This window comes from Stegostoma tigrinum, chromosome 1 (genome assembly GCF_030684315.1).
Source record: "Stegostoma tigrinum isolate sSteTig4 chromosome 1, sSteTig4.hap1, whole genome shotgun sequence".
NCBI lineage: Eukaryota > Metazoa > Chordata > Chondrichthyes > Orectolobiformes > Stegostomatidae > Stegostoma > Stegostoma tigrinum.
In genome coordinates, this window is record NC_081354.1 from 88,937,957 (window position 1) to 88,958,956 (window position 21,000).

General features: G+C 46.6%; 1 protein-coding gene across 3 annotated transcripts in view; it reads right to left on the bottom strand.

Annotated features, from left to right (window-relative positions):
- The window catches only part of anapc4 (anaphase promoting complex subunit 4), a 93,278-nt gene that overhangs the window by 57,725 nt on the left and 14,553 nt on the right, over positions 1–21,000 (bottom strand). The window contains exons 3-5 of one of the 3 annotated variants that reach the window (XM_048539134.1): positions 11,111–11,137; positions 10,977–11,016; positions 2,520–2,604 (exon numbers count right to left, since the gene is read on the bottom strand). In XM_048539134.1, the coding sequence (XP_048395091.1) occupies positions 2,520–2,604; positions 10,977–11,016; positions 11,111–11,137 (152 nt within the window). Of the gene's footprint in view, positions 1–2,519; positions 2,605–10,976; positions 11,022–11,110; positions 11,138–21,000 lie in introns of all 3 variants that reach the window. The other 2 variants (XM_048539116.2, XM_048539125.2) reach the window with 2 other exon arrangements.

Sequence of the window (21,000 nt, forward strand, 5' to 3'; positions counted from 1 at the left end):
GGCCTCAAATATGTTTTGAGGTCAGAAGGAATTCTGTCATTTGCGGTAAGTAAAAAGCACTTTATTGCAGTTTCTGGCTAGTCATACGTTGGAGGAGTGACGGATTTGTAAAAAAAAACAAATCAATTATGTGCTTTATGTATCTGCAATAGTCCTTCTGACTTTCTTCTGGATGGCCCTTATGATTCCCCAAAAAATGCTCAAGATTGGAAAATTGTGGAATATTACTGGAGGTTGTCTATATGTAGGTCATATTGGAACATTTGACATATTGAGATGACAGCCTCATCAGGAAATGCAGCTTCTGGATACTTGCTATCACTCTGTTAGGAAATTATAAGACACTCCTCTGGAACAGGTAGGACTTGAACCTGGGTCTCCTTGTTCAAAAGTAGGGACATTACCACTGTACCACAACAGCCTCAACTGCAGCCTCTGAAAGCACAGTCTCGCAAACAAAACCATTCATTCAATTTCTTTTGATATGGGTTGGTGGATCTGGAAAATACATAAGTGTAACGTCATCTGGTGGCATCCTATTTTGTTGCAACTCCATTATTTGAAAGGTCAAGAGATTTTTTCATTGGAAATCGCATATATGTAAAATTGAAATGAAAACAGAAGTAAATGAAAATGTCAAAATCCTTAGTAGAAAATGAAATGGGATGCAAAATAAAGCACGCTAACTACTGCAAGAACTGGGTAGTAGTTATCATTGGGGTGAGTTAATTCATCCAAATATAGATTCATATAATATTTGTATTACCAGCAGAGAAGGGCAAGAATTCTTAGTGTGTGTTCAGGGGAACTGTCTACAGCAGTGTGCCTCCAGCCCATCAAAAAAAGGGGGCTCGCTGATCCTGGTTCTTGATAATGAGATCAAAGGTAACAGGGAAACATTTACAGAACAATGATTTATGTATCACAAGATTTAAGTTGGCTCTAGAGAAGCAAAAGCAGATGTCTAAAGTAAAAATAATTAACAGAGGAAACCAACTTCAATGGAGGTAAGTATGGATGTAACCCAGATAAGCCGGAATTGATCATTTGCTGATAAAACAGTACTTGAACAATGGGCTGCATTCAAATAAGAGACAGGTCAAGTACAGCCAATGCTTACAAAGGGAAGTGGTATGACAAATAAATCCAGAGCTTCCTAGATGATGAAAGAAGTAGAGATGAAGATGAAGCAGAAAAAAGTGTACTTGTGACAAATACAATGCAATTGAATGACACAATTGAGTACCAAATACAGAACAGAATTAAAAGAATTAACAAGAAATGCATAGAGCATGAAAAGAAACTGGTGGCTAACATAAAACGGAATCCAAAAGTTTTCTGCAAATACACAATAATTGAAAGATGATAACAGGTTCTTTTAGGAGGATCTTCCAAACGTGTAATCTCTATTTGGAAGAACACATGAAGCAGATATACGGAAATACAAAGACTTGCAAGTTTCCCTCCAAGTCATGCATCATCGTGACTTATTACATGAGCTATATCATCATTTCTTCACTTTTACTGGGTCAAGATCCTGAAACTAACTTCATAATCGCATTGTGGCTGTCCACACACCACATAGGCTGGAGTGGGTTTGGAGGTAGCTCATCAACACCTTCTGAAATAGGGGTGGACAACAAGTGCTGCCTTAGGCAGTGACAGCCACAAACTCTGAAAAAATATTTAATGGAATTGAATTAGTTGTGATTTGATCTAGAGAAAATGGATGGTTGCAAAAGGATAGTGCGGTCAGATCACTTTACATGGTAAACCATGTCTCTTCTGCCTCCTGAAATCTTTCTCTAAAACCAGTAAACAGAGGGCTATGCCCCAGGAAGACGCTTATGTCCAAAACTGGACTGTAGCAACCTGAAATTATGCTTGCAACAAGTCGCAAGCTTTTAAAACACATCACAAATGAAAAAAAGCGAACAACAAGGATGTATAGAAAGCCAATCCAGTGTTATAAGAAAGTGGCTGGTAAAATTAACAATAACCTTCTCTGTGTAACACAAATATTATTGTATTGTACAATTAATGTGGATACAACATAGCTGTTGCCCTTCGTCTGTGCTTAGGGAATGCTTAATCCCTGGGTAAAGAATAGAAGAAAAAACAGCAATTCAATAAGAGACAAAGGCATGAGGGCATCTAATCTTCCCACTTCAATATTCTCTATTACTGTGAGGGAAGAAAAATGCATTGGATTAGATGCTTAGAAGAAATAAGTGTTGAACATCACAAAAGAAATGAGATTGGCAGGCAGCCAACAGGCATTGTTTCTCCCCCCCATATAGAGACATCAGGGCAAGAATCAGCACTGGAGCATTTCTGGCTGCTGAAGACATTTGAGCAAAAGATCCCAGAGATTAAACCTGTAGGAGCAGAAGACTTTTCTCCTAAGATTTCAAGTGTTAATCTCTGCACCATGGTAAAAACATGCAAATTCTGTGAAAGGCATACATTAAAAAATATGTAAGGCTACAGTTTTCACAGCAAACTCTAAGCTAATATACCTGTGTTACCGTTGCAATTTTGTACATTCCATATGCATATAATTCGATGAATCCAGAATCCCCTCCAAGAACAAGGGTATTTAGCCTGGCAGGTCAAGAACAGAAAATTTAAATTTGAAAGATACTATTTGTGATCTTCAACAATCAAGTTTAATCTTGCTAGCATTTTAAATAATATAGAAAAGCCTCCAAAGATAAATTGTGCTAGTGTTAAAAACACTAGGATGCTCAGTTATATTACTGCATTTTGGACAGTATGACCGTGAAAAATTTCGCTCCAGTTTATGAATAACAAAATATGAAAACCGCTGGCAAATCAGGCAACATCCATGCAATAATGCCTACTTAATGACATTATTAAACTTGTTAATGTTTACAAGGTTAAGAAGAAACAGGTAGTGGCTATTAATTGACTGAGCACATATCTAGGGAGCACCTGCAGCACCAAGACGTGCAAAGATCTTTAAGACTAAGTCGTAAATAAACTATATCCACTTTTATTGTTTTTTTGTCGTCTGATAGACTGGCACAGATCCAGACTGCCACAATGGAGACAGAAACAGTGTTTCAGGTGGATTCTCTTAGTTGACAAAAATCAGAGGATGCTGCTTAATCTATGTAATACAGGTCCTGTTTTTATTTCTGGACTCCAGCATTATAATGCATTTGTAGTATTGATCCACTTTAGTTGATTAAAAGTGGACAAGAATACATTGAGACAAACTGCAGACTGCTGAGGACTCAGCACAGGTTGTTGTAGGACTTCAATTTGTTACATCTTGCTGAGCAGAAAAAGACTCATTTATGCACACATTGCCTGGCAGTTAGGAAACAATCTTAAAATAATAAGACACGAGCAGAAATAGACTGTTTAGTCCATTGAATCTGCTCTGCCATTCAATGTCATCATGGCAATTTGATAATCCTCAATTCCAATTTTTTGCCTTTTCCCCATAACCCTCGATTTCATTTCACATTAAGTCTATTCAAGGTTGAAGACAGGTATTTTTAAATGAGTCAGCCGCGAAATGCTTCTGTGGTAAAGAATTCCACGGACTCCCTACCGTCAGAAAAAAATCCTTCTCAACTCTATCTGAAGTAAGTGACTGTTTACTCTGAGATTATGTCATTGGGTCTTCAGACTCTTTAAATTGAGGAACAGCTTCTTTTCATCTACTTGTCAAGCCCCCTAATAATCTTCTATGTATTCTATCTTCAGTAAGTCTCTCCTCCAAACTACGCAATCTCTCCCTATAAGAATATCCCTCCATATCTGGAATCAACCTGGCGGACTTTCTCTGGAATGCCAATATATCTTTCTTGAGATAAGGAGATCAAAACAGTTCAAAGCTATAATTTTACACTCCATTCCCTTTATTATAGGGGATAACAATCGATTTGCCTTCCCTAATACATGCTGAACTTGAACTTTTCGTGAATCATGCACAATAATCCAAAATCTGCCTGTGCTACATTTTTGCGCCTTCTTTCCCAATTTAAATAACACGTAGCTCTTGTAGTCTTTCAGTGGGAGTACATAATCTCACATTCCCCACATTATGTTCCATCTGCCAAAGTTTTGTCTCTTCCTGTAATATATCTCTGTAGACTGCATAATCCTCCTACTTGCTTTCTTAACCATTTTTATGTCATTGACAAATTTGGTAATAGTACATTCATTTCTGCCAGTAAATCTATTGACATATAATGTAAACAATATGGGCCCCAGCACACATGCATGTGGCACTCCACTAATTCCAGGTTGCCATCCTGAAAATGCTCTTTTACCCTAACTCTGTCTTCTATTCATGCCAATCTTCTATATCTTCAATGTGTATCTTTGATTCATACCAATATTCTTCTACACCATCATCTCTTTTGCATAAAAACATTGTGTGGCATCTTGCCACATGCTTTTTGGTTATCCAAGTATGGCACATCTATAGGATCCGGAATCCAGAGCGCATGTTACTCCTTAAAAGAACCACAATGTATTGTTTAAAGAGGATTACTCTTCTGTAAACCCATACTAACTCTTACCAATTCCCTTGAGTTTTACTAAGTTCACAGCTACAAACTCTTAATGATTGATATTAACATCTTCCACATCCCCTGAGAAAAAGAACAGGAAATGACATCACCAACCCAAGGCAACCTAAACAGATAAATAGAAAGCAGGACATAACACCAGCGCTTTGTTGGAGGCTCGCTGATGATGTTACCTAGTATGGTGACGAAACATCTGGGAACAAACTGGCAAGCTCAGTGAACCAGCTTACATCTGGAACACAATAAAGACCCACTCTCTTGTGGACCGAGAGGAGGAGAATGCTATCTTGGAGGTGAAAGGAGGACATCGGGTTGGCTGTGCACCCTTGCAACCAGTGGATCTTAATGCTGGCTTCGGCCGAACACTGGTTCAGGGGAGCAGCCAACCTGCAACGATGGCTGCGGCAAGTGCTCGTGCCCCAGGTCAGGGGGTCCGGAACACCATCCGTGTTTCTGTAAAGAAGGTGGATGAAGGTGCACCTGTGGACCGCACCTTCTTCGTGAAGAGGGTCCTGCTGGACTGTTGTGGGTTCGCTGCTGCGGACACTTACTGCCTGCAGGATTTCCCCGGAGGAGGTTTTTACGACGTGACCTTCAGGAGTGTCAAGCTTTGCGAGCGCTTCCTGGAGGTTTTCAAGGACAAGGGAGGTGAGGGCCCCCTCTCTGTATTGACCGCTGTCCCGCTGTTTGTGATGCCAGCACAGAGGAGCCGTATGGTGACTGTACATACGTACAGCCCACATGTGCCAGCAGTTGATGTCCTGACCTTCCTCGGAAGGTATGTGAAGGTGGAAGGGGACCTAACTGACATCATGGACCCCTTTGGCATCTGGACGAGTAAGAGGCAGGTCAAGGTGACGCTGAGGATGGGCGCGGACGGGAATGTCGTACACCCACCGTCCAGCTTCGCGATCGGCGGGAGCAGGGGCTACCTGACCTATGCAGGGCAACCTAAAGTCTGCCATGCCTGTGGTAGGTCAGGTCACGTGGCGGCCGACTGCAAAGCCACCATCTGCAGGGAGGAGGGACACCTTGCAAAAGATTGCCCGCAAGAGAAAAGCTGCAACCTTTGCGGGGAAGGGGGCCACCTCTATAGGGCATGCCCGCGGCGGGGGACCACCTACGCCCAGGTCGCCGGCAGGGGCAATGCGGGGCCAGCCCCCACCGGAGGAGAGGACGGCACCAGGGCCCAGCAAGGACCCCACTAATGTGTAGGAGGGCCAGGCCATGCAGGAGGGCCCAGCCCCGCAGGATGGTCCCGAGGCCAGCAAAGCACCCCTGCAGGCTCCGATCCCCCCCAACAACCCGGAGTCGATGGAGGTGGCGACAGGCGACCCAGGGAGTGGACAACAGTCTGGAAAGCGAGGAGGAAGGTGTATCGACGGGCCCAGGAACCGCAACCATCAGGCGGGAAGAGGCAACTACAGGGGGGCTATAAGAACTCCTCTGACGAGGGGGATTTGGAGAGGGCCCACCCGAAGCAGAAGTTAAAGATCTCGAGGGGGGAAGGAAAGCAGCACCCCGCTTCCAGGTGACGGGAGGCGTCCTGAGGCTCCCTGCGACACCCAGTCAAGTGCTGCTGGAGCACTGGAGGGCCCCCCGGAACTTCCAGGTGGGAAGGAGGAAACAGCGCGTCCCCAGCCTGACCCAGAGCCGGACCCTCCTGCCTCCGCACCCCTGACGGGGGGGGATGCCACCCGGAAGGCAGCACGGACGGATTCCGGAGCCCGGAGAGCGTCCAGCAGTTAGCCCGGGCAATGGGCATGAAGGGACAGATGGAGGGGGCTGGACCTTGGACTTGGGGAGGGTACTGCGGTCACTGCCCACAATGGGGGTACGAGTTGCGAGCATTAACGTGCGCAGCGTCAAGTCAACTGCAAGATGTGTGTCCACGTTGGCCTACCAGACCACCATCAAGGCAGACCTCCTGTTTCTGCAGGAGTGCAGGATACCGCACCTCAGCAGGTATAGGAAATGGTCCGGCGCCTGGACCCGTGGGCCTTCGATCTGGTCAGGGGGGTAACGACTGTCGCTCCTCGGGCCTGGCTATTCTGCTGCGGGGGCGCAACTTCACCATCTCTCAAGTTCAGGGAGGTGGTCGGGGTGGGGGGGGGGGGGGTGCCTCCTAGTGGCTGACGTCACCTATAGGAACGCTCCCCTGAGGCTGATCAACGTGTACGCCCCAGCGGTACGGAGTGAGCGGTTGGCCGTCCTGCAGCGGCTTCCACCCCTGCTGGCTACGTCCAGGCCGGTCATCCCAGGCGGAGGCTTCAACTGCATCATTGATGCAGATGGAAGATCCAGCGTGGGGACAGTGGGTGGGCGGAGTCAACTGGACGTCACGTCCAGATTCCTGATGGGCACGGTGAAGGACGCCGAGCTGCTCGACGTCTTCAGCACCCCTGCAGACGGAGCGCAGCAGAGATACACCTGGTCACGGCCAGACAGGTCTATCCGCTCAAGGATAGACTTCCTGTTTGTGTCACGGACGTTCTCGGTCAGGTCCACCGGCGTCGAGCCGGTGTTCTTCTCTGACCACTGCCTCCTGCTGGCCGACTGTCACTTACAGGACGACCAGCCGGCCGGCAAGGGGACGTGGAAGCTCAACACGACTCTGTTGACCCCAGAGGACGTCGAGGAGCTTAAGAGGGAGTACGCCGGTTGGAGAACCGTGAAACCCCTCTGAGTCTCCAGGCGACTGGTGGGAGACGGTGAACGAGAACATCAAGAGGTTCTTTGTCCTCAAGGGTGTTCAGAAGGCAAGAGAGAGGCGGGGAAAGCTGTCGCGACTCCAGAAAAGGGTGCAGAACCTGCTCCTTCTGCAGTTGATGGGGGTCGATGTCACGGAGGACCTCCGCGAGGTGAGGGGCCAGCAAGCCTCGCTCTTCGCCGCGGAGGCCTCCCGGATAATCTTCCGGTCCAGGGTCCGCTCCGTGGAAGATGGAGCATTTCTTCTTTCAGAAGGTGCACAAAGAGAGCTCTGTGCTTAGCCGGCTGAAGGAGGACGACGGCTCGGTGACGTCGTCTCGGCCCGACGTTTTGAGGATCAGCAGATCCTTCTATGCTGGACTGTACGACATGAAGCCCACGGACAGCACGGCCTCCGAGTCGTTCCTGTCGTCTACCACGGAAGTCTTAGACAATGGCACAAGGGTGTGGCTGGACCGGCCGATATCCCTGGACGAGCTGACCAGAGCCCTCAAGTCCGTGGAGAGGAATAGGACTCCCGGAAGCAACGGCTTACCGGTCGAGCTGTATTCCGCTCTGTGGGGCCTGGTCGGCCAGGACCTGCTGGAGGTGTACGATAGTGCGCTTCGGACAAGGGAAATGTGCAAGTCCATGAGGAAGGGCATCATCACCCTCGTTTACAAGAGGAAGGGGGAGAGGGAAGAAATTAAGAATTGGCGTCCCATTTCACTTTTGAACGTGGACTACAAAATCCTGGCCAAGGTCATAGCCAACTGGGTCAGGTCTGTCCTGGAGTCAGTGATTCACCCTGACCAAACCTGTGCTGTGCCGGGCAGGAAGATCGCTGAGAGCCTCGCGCTCATCAGGGATACGATCGCCTCCGTACAGGACAGGCGGGTGGACACCTGCCTCGTCAGCCTGGACCAGGAGAAGGCCTTCGACAGGGTCTCTCATGCTTACGTGAGGGATGCCCTCTCCAGATTGGGGTTCGGGGAGGGCATCCGCAATTGGATCCGGCTGCTCCACGCCAACATCGTTAGCGCAGTCTCGATCAACGGGTGGGAATCAGACAGTTTTCCTGTTAGATCTGGAATCAGGCAGGGCTGCCCGCTCTGTCCTGCCTTGTTCGTGTGCTGTGTGGAGCCCTTCGCCGCCTCCATCAGGAAGGACGTGAGCCTGAAGGGCGTGACTATCCCAGGCAGCGGAGGCCTTCAGGTCAAGACCTCCCTGTACATGGACGACGTCGCCGTCTTTTGCACCAATCGTTGGTCGGTGAACAGACTATTGGACATCTGCGGCCAGTTTGAACTGCCTCGGGTGCCAAAGTCAATCGGGGTAAGAGCGAGGTCATGTTCTTCGGGGACTGGGACGACCACTCCTTCATCCCCTTCACCGTCAGGACAGACTACCTGAAGGTGCTGGGTGTTTGGTTTGGTGGAGCTGGGGCATGCACTAAGACTTGGGAGGAGCGTATCACCAAATTGAAGCAGAAGCTGGGCAGGTGGACGCTCCGGTCCCCCTCCATCGCGGGTAAGAACCTGGTTGTCAGGTGCGAGGGGCTTTCGGTACTGTTGTATGTGGCGCAGGCCCGGCCGCTGTAGTCACCGGGGCCATCTTCCACTTCATTTGGGGGTCGAGGATGGACCGGGTCGGCAGGGACACCATGTACAAAGGCCTGGAAAATGGGGGAAAGGGCGTACCGAACGCCACCCTCGCCCTGACGGCTACCTTTGTGTGCGGCTGCATCAAGCTGTGCTTAGGTCCTCAGGACGCGAACACCAAGTGTCACTACTTACTGAGGTTCTACCTGTCCCCAGTGTTGCGAAGGATGGGCCTGGCCTCGTTGCCGCGGAACGCTCCAAGTAGTTGGACCGTTCCGTACCACCTGTCCTTCGTGGAGAAATTTTTGAAAGGAAACACCTTTGACCGCAAGGCTGTCAGGCAGTGGTCAGCACGTAGTATCCTCGGGACCCTTCGGGAAAAGGAGAGGGTGGATCCCGTCGTGTGGTTCCCCACGCAGACTGCCAAAGTCGTTTGGCAGAATGTCTCATCGCCAGAACTTTCAAACAAGCACAAGGACATTGATTGGCTGGCGGTGAGAGGGGCTCTGCCAGTGAGACCCTTTATGCATGCCCGGAATCTCTGCACCACCTCACGCTGCCCTCGAGGTGGCTGCGGGGGGGACGAGACTGTTGATCACCTCCTTCTGGAGTGTGCCTATGCGCAGGAGGTCTGGTGGGGGATGCAGTGGTATTTGTCGAGGTTCGTCCCGAGCAGCTCCGTGACGCGGGACTCCGTGCTCTACGGGCTGTTTCCGGGGACGCACACCGAGACCAACATCAACTGCGCCTGGAGGACCATCAGCGCGGTGAAAGACGCTCTTTGGTCTGCCCGCAACTTGCTGGTCTGCCAGCTGAAAGAACTGACCCCGAACGAGTGTTGCAGACTGGCGCACTCCAAGGTCCAGGACTACGTGCTGAGGGACGCGCTAAAGCTTGGGGCAGCCGCCGCCAAGGCATGGTGGGGAAAGACCACCGTCTGAACCCCCTCGTCCAGAATAGGAAAAAGAGCCCTATCTGGTAACTGGGCCCAGCTGGCGTCTTCCCCAACTGGTCAGGGGGCCAACTGGGACTGTGCGGGGTGATGACTGCCGGGGTGGTTTCTTTGCTTTGTTTTTTTTTCTCTGTTTTGTTTTTTCCTTTAGTTGGTGTATGTACCCCCTGGGTAATCCGGAGTGGCTTGCATGAGTGGGTAGGTGTATAAATGTTTTATTTTTTGTACATTCTATGAACGAAGTATATTTTTTCAAATTAAAAAAAGTGACGAAACGTCTGAAAACTAACCTTGCAGCTCAGCGAGCAAACTCACATCCACATCCATCTTCCCCATGTAAGATGTTAAAGTTAATTTGCTAACCATGGTAATCTCATGGTTCTGATACAGCAAAAGCATTATAGATACCCAGGATAACAAAGTGTGGAGCTGGATGAGCACAGCAGGCCAAGCAGCATCTTAGGAGCACAAAAACTGACGTTTCAGGCCTAGACCCTTCATCAGAAAAAGGGAAGGTGGAGATGGTTCTGAAATAAATAGGGAGTGAAGGGGAGGCGGATCGACGATGGATGGAGGAGAAGATAGGTGGAGAGGAGACAGACACGTTAAAGCGGTGGGGATGGAGCCAGTACATCTGAGTGTAGGTGGGAAGGTAGGGATGGGGATAGGTCAGTCTGGGGAGGACGGACAGGGCAAGGGGGCGGGATGAGGTTAGTAGGTAGGAATTGAGGTGCGACTTGAGGTGGGAGAACGGGATAGGTGAGAGGAAGAACAGGTTAGGGAGGCGGGGACGAGCTGGGCTGGTTTTGGGATGCAGTAGGGGGAGGGGAGATTTTGAAGCTTGTGAAATCCACATTGATACCATTGGGCTGCAGGGTTCACAAGCGGGATACGAGTTGCTGTTCCTGCAACCTTCGGGTGGCATCATTGTGGCAATGCTGGAGAATCAGAGATAACAAGGTGTAGAGCTGGATGAACACAGTAGTCCGAACAGCATCAGAGCAGCAGGGAAGCTGACACTTCTTCAGAATCAACGAAGGGTCTAGACCCAGAACGTCAGCTTTCCTGCTCCTCTGATGCTGCTTGGCCTGCTGTATTTATCCAGCTCTACAACTTGTTCTATCACATATTAAAGAATTTCATTTTTCGAAATGGGAGAAAAAATACCTTTTGTCACCTAATAGCTTTGTGACTTCATCTGCTTTTTCTTCACTTAAAAGAAGAGAAAATGCATGTTAGTGCTCATGAAATGGTTAAGGCTAATTTTTAAAATCTGTAGATTTCAAAGGCATTTGGCATACCTGAAAATCTTTGCAGAGGTACTGTAACTGATAAGACAAAGAAAAAACAAACATGTGCATTAGGAAAATATGTCAAATACAAATGGGTGTAGTATTGCCAATTCTTAACATAATTGTACAATTATGAGTAACCCACATAACAGTAAGTATGTGAGGGAGTGATGAAATAGAAGATTCATCAGAAACATATTCCAAAAACATATTAGAAAATCTCTTCTTAAAGCTGCATGGAAACAGACTGAATCCAATTTGTCCATGCCAACCAGGTTTCCCAAACAAATTAGACATATTTGCAGGTACTTGGCCCATATTCCTCTTAACCTTTCCTACCTCTCTTCCTATTGGTTTTGCTTCCACATCAAATGTCACCAGGTCACATGTATTATTATTCTAGAAAATTATATTTGATCTTTTTGCAGGAATGCAGGGAGAGTGTGGCACAATGACAATGTAACTAGATTAGTAATTCAGAGGTCCAGATAATGCCCTGGGGTCATGAATTCAAATCCCACCACAGCACATGGTAGAATTTCAACTCAATTAACAACTGTCAAATTGAAAGCTAATCTCAGTATTGTAGTTGATTTTAGATTGTTTTGAAAACTCAACTCACCTGGTTTACTTATGCTTTTGAGGGAAGGAAATCCATGCGAGGTAAATTTTGGAAAGGCAAATCAGGGTAGGACATATACACTTAATGGTAAGGACCTGCTGAGTGTTTCTGAACAAAGAGACCTTGGAGAGCAGGTTCATAGTTCCTTGAAAGTGAAGTTACAGGTAGACAGGGTAGTGAAGGAACCGTTTGGTATGCTTGCCTTTATTGGTCAGCGCATTAAGTATGTGAGTTTGGAGGTGATGTCGCAGCTTACAGGACAATGGTTCAGCCACTTTTGGAATACTGCATTTAATTCTAATCTCCCTGCAATAGGAAAGATGTTGTGTTACTTGAAAGGCTCCAGAAAAGATTTGCAATGATGTTGCCAGAATTGGAGGGTTTGAGGAAAAGGAAGACGCTGAATAGGCTGGGGCTATTTTCTCTGGAGCATCGGGGACTGAGGGGTGAGAGGGGAAAGATTTAAAAAGGACATAATGGGCAACTTTTTCCACACAGAGGCTAGTGTGGATATGCAATGAATTGCCAGAGGAAGTGGAGGCTGGTACAATTACAACATTTAAAAGGCATCTGGATTGGTATATGGGTAGGAAGGTTTTAGAAGGATAAGGGTCACATACTAACAAACGAGACTAGATTCATTCAGGATAATCAACCTGGATGAGTTGGACAGTGTCTGCTTCCAAACTGTACTATTTTTACTAACAAAATGGATAGCCTCACATTTATACACATTATCCTTTGTCTGCAATGCATTTTCATACTCGCACAACTTGTCCAAATCACAATGAAGCATCTCTGCAACCACCTCACAGCTCATCCTCCCACCCAGTTTTGTGTTGCTTGCACACCTGGAGATATTAAATGTAATTCCCTCATTGAAATCATTAACATTTCTTGTGAAGAGTTAGAGTCCAAACATTGATACCTTCTGTATCCAATAGTCAATGGCTGCCAATCAGAAAATGAGCTGTGTTTTCTTCTTTGTTTGCTATCTGCCAACCAGTTCTCCATCCCTGTCAGTCCACGACCTCTAACATAAGAAATTAGCATTACATGCTAATTTCTTATGTGGGGCTTATTAAACACCTTCTGAAAGTCCAAGAAAACCATATCCACTGGTTGCCCTCCCCTCCATAAACTCTTCCAGTTACATTTTCGAAAAATTCCAGTAGATTTGTCAAGCATAATTTCCCATTCGTAAGTCCATACTGACTCTGTCCTATCTTGTCCCTGTTTTCCAAGAGCTCTGCTATTAAATCCATTATAATGGACTCCAGCATTTTCCTTACTCTTGATGTCAGGCTAACTGGTCTATAATTTCCTGTTTCTCGCCAACTTCTTTTTTAAACGGTAGATTAGTTACCCTTCAAACTATAGGAACCTTTCCAGGGTCCAGAGAATTTGTTGGTCTTTAGTTCCATCACTTTCCCCATTAATAACAAACTCCTTTTGTTCCCCAACATTTTCAACACACTATTTGTGTCCTTCTTTATGAAGGCTGAGCCAAAATATGTATTTAATTGGTCTACCATTAGACAAAAGAAATGAATGCACCAAACCATCGACACAACACACGTTTAAAGATTTCAAATTAGAAAGTAAAAGTACAATTCCATTAACACCAGAAATACTGCTTTATAGTACGAACACAAGAGAATTCTCTATTTCACATCTTTAAGGCTTAATTCAACTGTGGCTTCAATGCCCTTTCTTGAGAATCTTACTGCCCCTTTTGGAAGCCTTCATATAACTGACAGGAAATTTTCTCACCTTCAAATAAAAGGGAACCTGCTATCCATGGTCAGACCTATATGTGACTGCAGACGCTCAGCAATGTGGTTGACTCTTAATTGACCTCAAAAATGGCCTAGCAAGCCATTCAGTTGTATCAACTGCGAGAAAGGTTAAAAAAAGGTACGACGCCGAATGGACTACTTGGCATTTATCAAGGCACCAGAAACAACATGGCAAACATAGCCGTGGCAACCAACTCTGCAATGTCCTCTTTATTAATATCTGGCTAGCAAAGCAATAGACCAAAACAGTCATACTCTCAGAATTGTACCTTACACACAATGTTCCAGCCAACAGTTACTGGGTATGCCTTCTCCACCTGGATAGACCCACCAGGGGTAGCGGCACAGTGATATGCAGTCATGACAGAACTGTTCTGCGAGTTCTCAACATTGACTCCAGGATCCATGATGTCTCATGGCATCCAGTCAAATGTGGACAAGGAAACCTCTTGCTAATTACCACATACCAGAGTGTCAACCTGGTGAAGCTACTCAACAGGACTACTTTCATATCAAAGGCCATAAGCAGCAAGTGATGAGCTGAGCTAGGTGATATCACAAGCAATTCTGCAGTTCTGCCACATCTAGTTGTGAATGGTGATATGCAATATACTATGACTCTACAACTCACTGGTTGTGCTTTCACAATAGGGTTGGTGGGGGTTCCATTGCAGGGCATAACATAAGGCTGAAGCAGTTACAACATTTTTCAGCATCAAGCATCAACTTGACAATCCATCTTGGCGTCTTTCTCTGGTCCCTAGCATCACAACTGCCAGTCTCTAGCCAATTTGATTAACTTCATGTTATATTAAGAAAAGACTGGAGGCACTGGATACTGCAATGGCTATGGTCCTGAGAGCACGAAGACCTGTGTTTAAGAATTTGCTACACCCCACCCAAGCTGATCATTAGCTATAATGCGGAAAATTGCCCAGTCATGTCCTGTACACACAATGCAAGACAAATCTAACCTGGCTAATTATTGCTCAGTCTACTGTCAACCATCAAAGTGATTATTATTAACAGCACTATCAAGCAGCAGAGATTATGGGAACTGCAGATGCTGGAGAATCCAAGACAATAAAATGTGGAGCTGGATGAACACAGCAGGCCAAGCAGCATCTCAGGAGCACAAAAGCTGACGTTTCGGGCCTAGACCCTTCTTCAGAGAGAGGGACGGGGAGAGGGTTCTGAAATAAATAGGGAGAGAGGGGAAGACGGACTGAAGATGGATAGAGGAGAAAATAGGTGGAGAGGAGAGTATAGGTGGGGAGGTGGTGAGGGGATAGGTCAGTCCAAGGATGACAGACAGGTCGAGGAGGCAGGATGAGGTTGGTAGGTGGGAAACGGAGGTGCGGCTTGAGGTGGAAGGAGGGAATAGGTGAGAGGAAGAACAGGTCAGGGAGGTGGGGACGAGCTGGGCTGGTTTTGTGATGCAGTGGGGGGGGGGGGGGGGGTGGAGGGGACGAGCTGGGCAGAAACTGATGTCCACTTCAAGCCCACCGACTCCCACAGCTACCTAGAATACACCTCCTACCACCCAGTCCCCTGCAAAAATTCCATCCCCTATTCCCAATTCCTTCGCCTCCACTGCATCTGCTCCCAGGATGAGGCATTCCACTCCCACAATTCCCAGATGTCCGCATTCTTCAAGGACCGCAACTTCTCCCCCACAGTGGTTGAGAATGCCCTTGACCGTGTCTCCTGCATTTCCCACAACACATCCCTCACACCCTGCCTCCACAATAACCACACCAAGAGAATCCCCCTTGTCCTCAAATACCACCCCACCAACCTCTGGATACAACGCATCATCCTCCGACACTTCCGCCATCTACAATCCGACCCCACCACCCAAGACAGTTTTCCATCCCCACCCTTGTCTGCCTTTCGGAGAGACCACTTTCTCCGTGACTCCCTTGTCCGCTCCACACTCCCCTCCAACCCCAGGAAGTGCTACACTTGCCCCCACACCTCCTCCCTCACCCCCATCCCAGGCCCCAAGATGACTTTCCATATCAAGCAGATGTTCACCTGCACATCTGTGCCAACGTAGTATATCGTATCCACTGTACCCGGTGTGGCTTCCACTACATTGAAGAAACCAAGTGGAGGCTTGGGGACCGCTTTGCAGAACACCTCCGCTCGGTTCACAATAAACAAGTGCACCTCCCATTCCTCAGAAGACATGTCCATCATGGGCCTCCTGCAGTGCCACAATGATGCCACCGAAGGTTGCAGGAACAGCAACTCATATTCCGCTTGGGAACCCTGCAGCCCAATGGTATCAATGTGGACTTCACAAGCTTCAAAATCTCCCCCTCCCCCACTGCATCCCAAAACCACCCAGCTCGTCCCCTCCCCCCACTGCATCACAAAACCACCCAGCTCGTCCCCTCCCCCCACTGCATCACAAAACCAGCCTAGCTCGTCCCCGCCTCCCTAACCTGTTCTTCTTCTCACCTATCCCCTCCTCCCACCTCAAGCCGCACCTCCATTTCCCGCCTACCAACCTCATCCCGCCTCCTTGACCTGTCCGTCCTCCCTGGACTGACCTATCCCCTCCCCACCTATACTCTCCTCTCCACCTATCTTCTCCTCTATCCATCTTCGGTCCGCCTCCCCCTTTCTCCCTATTTATTTCAGTACCCAGGCCCGAAATGTCAACTTTTGTGCTCCTGAGATGTGCTTGGCCTGCTGTGTTCATCCAGCTCCATATTTTACTATCAAGCAGCACTTATTTTGTCACAACCTACTTGCTGAAACTTGGTCTGGCTAATGCTCGTGTCACTGAGTTCCTGACTACAGCCTTAGTTCCAAAAGTGGACAAAGGAGCAGAGTATAAGATAATAAAATGTGAGGCTGGATGAACACAGCAGGCCAAGCAGCATCTCAGGAGCACAAAAGCTGATGTTTCGAGCCTCGACCCTTCATCAGAGAGGGGGATGGGGTGAGGGTTCTGGAATAAATAGGGAGAGGGGGAGGCGGACCGAAGATGGAGAGAAAAGAAGGTAGGTGGAGAGGTAGGGAGGGGATAGGTCAGTCTAGGGAAGTTGGATAGGCCACGGAGGTGGGATGGGGTTAGTAGGTAGGAAATGGAGGTGCGGCTTGGGGTGGGAGGAAGGGATGGGTGAGAGGAAGAACAGGTTAGGGAGGCAGAGACAGGCTGGACTGGTTTTGGGATGCAGTGGGGGAAGGGGAGATTTTGAAGCTGGTGAAGTCCACATTGATACCATTGGGCTGCAGGGTTCCCAAGCGGAATATGAGTTGCTGTTCCTGCAACCTTCGGGTGGCATCATTGTGGGATTGCAGGAGGCCCATGATGGACATGTCATCTAGAGAATGGGAGGGGGAGTGGAAATGGTACGCGACTGGGAGGTGCAGTTGTTTATTGCGAACCGAGTGGAGGTATTCTGCAAAGCGGTCCCCAAGCCTCCGCTTGGTTTCCCCAATGTCGAGGAAGCCACACCGGGTACAATGGATACAGTATACCACATTGGCAAAGAAGCAGAGTAACTGCTCTTGACATCAAGGCTGCATTTGATTAAGTGTGGCCTCAGGGAGACCGAGACAAACACAAGTCAATAGCAAAAGGAATTCTCCAGAGGTTACAGTCAATCCAATACTAAAGAACGTGGTTGTGGTTGTTGGAAATCAGTCACCTCAGCTCATGGATATTTCTGTAGGAGTTCCTCAGAGTAGTGTCCTACACCCAGCCATCTCCAACTGCTTCAATGGCCTTCACACCACTGAAAGATCAGAGCTGGGGATGTTTGTAAATGATTTAACAATGTTCAGCACCATTCAGATACAGTAACAGTCATGTCCAAATGCAACAAAATCAGCATGATATCCTGATTTGAGCTGACATGTGGCAATGAAAATTCATGCCACGCAAGTGTCAGAAAATGCCCAGCTTCGACAATAGAAAATCCTGCCATCATCCTTCACAATCAATATCCTGACTGTTACCATTACCAGAAATGAACACGCCTAGCCATAAAAATACAATGGCTACAACAGTATTGTCAGAGTCAAGGAATCCTGCAGCAGGACTCCTCAAAGCCTATACACTGTCTAGAAGTATTATGATGAACACTTCCTGTATCTTGGCAGACATTGATGAGAAAATCTAACACCATATCAGCTGCACCAGTGAAGCTTTTTACAAATTATGGCAGTGATTAATTAATGATAAAGACCCATGTAACTTAAAAGTAGTCATCATCACTGCTCACCTGCACTGCTTTGAAACCTGGACTGTGTATCAGACACACAAAAACACAGTAATTTCATCAGCAATGCCTCTGTCAAATGCTCCAATGCAATGGGAAGATACTGAACAAACACCAGTATTTTTGTTCAAGCAGGGTCCAAAAGCAATCAGACAAAACTGCAAAATCAATTTTGATGGACTAGACACTGTGTTCAGATGGTCAAAAACCATTGCCTACACCATGTCTTGATCCATCAAGTTTCAAATGGCCAACACTCTCTGAAGACACAAACAAACATTCTTTAAACAATTGCAGCAGTGATCTTAATGACTGTAAGCAGCATTCTCAATGAAAACACCTTTGTGTATTAAGTTGTAATGAGCTTTGCGTCCCACCTCCTTAATGAAGGGCAGCAGGGAAGCGAAGAAATGGAATGCAATTCTGTACTCCAGATCCCACTACCTTATAAAACATTCAACCCTTTATATGCAATCTCCAAGGGGTTGAAAACTGAGTGATTCTGTCACATGCAGAGTCATGGCATAAAACTGTAACCCAAAGCAGGCATCACCCTTGAATCAAGGGGCAACTACCGACGCTGGGAAGCAGACATGTTAAAAAAGCAAAGGGATGACAGATGAGAGAAAGTGGTGATCGTGAGAAAATAAAAGATGGTTTTTGAGGAATTTACTAACTTGAAAGAAGTACAAGGCAATCAGTGTTTTATCTGAAAGGAGGCTTTTAGACCTTATAGGAAGTAAAAGAGCAACTGTTGTATCACCAGTAGCTGTATCAAAGGGGAGGGGATTGAGAAGTAGACATTGGCAACAAGGATGAATATTAGAAGTAATGTTAATGAAATTTTCCACTAAAAGGCTAGAACAAAAAGCTGCACCACCACAATTATGAATGGATCAGAAAAAGACATAAACAATGGAACCAAGAGTAGGACTGGAACAAACGATATTCTACTCATCCCACAAAAAAGGCAGGCATTTCGCTGACTCATAGGAAGTCCTCATCCCCATCATTTGGAGAAAGGTGAAGGTTCAAAGGAGGAGGTGTGGATTTTAATAACAATTTGAGCCCAGTGGAAGATGGTGGTCGAGGATATGGTCCGCATAACTTCAAGTGGAAGGAGGCACACTGCCTATATTGCTGGGGATGCACATGCAGAGACTGAATATCATTGGTGAAAGAGACGTTTAGGGCCAAGAAGTTGCAGAGAGTATCAGATGGCTCTCAGATATAGGTATGAGGAAAATGGACAAAGGTGAACAAAGAAAATTCAAGATAGGATGAAATAAGTTCTGTGGGGCAACCACAGGTCTGAGGGCAGTCCTGTTTGTGGATCTGGGAAGGAGACAAAAGCAGGTTATGAGGGTGGCGGGGGTGGGAGTACTGGAGTTGGAAACAATATCTGCAGAAGAGACAAATTCAACAGCTTTACGTTTCTTTTGTGGCACATAGTCTGGAGGAGGTTGGTGATCCTATTGGAGGGTTGCTGTCTCAACCATTAAGCGTCAAGATGAGTATGCCGAATAGCCAATTTGTCAGCATATTCAATGACATGTTAAGGTCAGACCATACTGAGTGGAGTACTGCAAGTTCAGAGGGAAGTTAGAGTGATTGAGCTGAATTAAAAAGCCTAAACAGGGTACAAACAAAAGGAAAAAAATTTGCAATTATGTAGTATCTTTCATGATTTGCCTCCCAATGTGCTATGCAATAAACCAGGAATTTTTGCAATGGCATCACTGCCTTACTATGGGAAACTCAGGAGCCAATTTGTGAACAAGCTTTTTTTTCTATTCATCCAATCACAGGATACGGGCATCACAGCTTGGCCAGTATTCACTGGCTACCCTAATTGCACAAGGGGTTGTGGTGGGGCGGTGGGGGGGGGGTGAGGCTAAGAGTCAAACACACTGCTGTGGATCTGGAGTCACATGGAGGCCATCCCAGGTAAGGATGGCAGATTTCCTTCTCTAAAGATCATTGGTGAACTCCATGGGTTTTTCCTGACAATTGACAATAAACTCATGGTCATCGTTAGGCTTTTAATTCCAGATTTTCATCAGTCCTGGCATGATTTGATCCCAGGTCCCCAGAACATTATGTGGGTCTCCAGATTACCAATTAGTGATAATACCACTAAGTTCCATTATCTCCCCAAGCTCCCACAAAACTCAGTGTGACAACGACCAGATAATCATAACATGATTTTGTGACGCTGACTGAGTGATAAACATTGATAATACTCTAGCAATAATTTCCCTGCTCCTCTTTGAGGTAGTGTCTTGGGATCTTTTACATCTGAGAGAACAGGTGGAGCTTTGGTTTAACATCTCATCAGAATGATATTGTCTTTTCCACAGTTTAGCAAGAGGCCAAAGGGAAGCATCCAGGGAAAAGGGAAATTCTGAAGACAGCAGTAAGAGACAATTGTGTGGTGCGAAAATTCCTGGCCAACAAAGTACACACAGATGTGAAAGCGAGTTTTGAGAAGATTTGTAGCTCAGGTTGAGGTTCTGAATGTAAGTTTGCTCGCTGAGCTGGAAGGTTCGTTTTCAGACGTTTCATCACCATTCTAGGTAACATCATCAGTGAGCCTCCGGTGAAGCGCTGGTGTAAATAGAAAGCGGGACATAACACCAGCGCTTCATCGGAGGCTCACTGATGATGTTACCTAGAATGGTGATGAAACGTCTGAAAACGAACCTTCTAGCTCAGCAAGCAAACTTACATACAGATGTGAAAGCTACAGATGAGGGACTAGCATTATGATAGGCCAAAAATTCAATGAAGTGAGGACATTAGAGGATGAAGCTGAGACCTTGACATTCTGAAGCCTATCCGCCAAGTTATATTTTTTATACTCCCTCCTTGTTTTAATAGCTGTTACCACTGTAATACATTACTTTTTCCCTCAAATTCCAATATTGAACATAACACTCCAAATAGGTTCATCCAATAGTCTATATGATATGCAGTATATAACCATGCCATCTCTACTACTATTTCCTGTAATGCATTCTTCACTTCTCTTTGTATGCAACTCAACTCAAATAGTCTGTATTTGACAGAATGCTGGGTTCAAATATTTATGGCTCAAACTGCTAAAGTCAAGAAGTTTGTTGTGGGCTACAGAGGACCTTGCATTGGAAATTGGAGGACCAAATGATATAATCCACATCGGTACCACAGGAAATGGGTACTGTGGAGGCGGTATGAGAAAGCAGGCGTTAAACTGAAAAG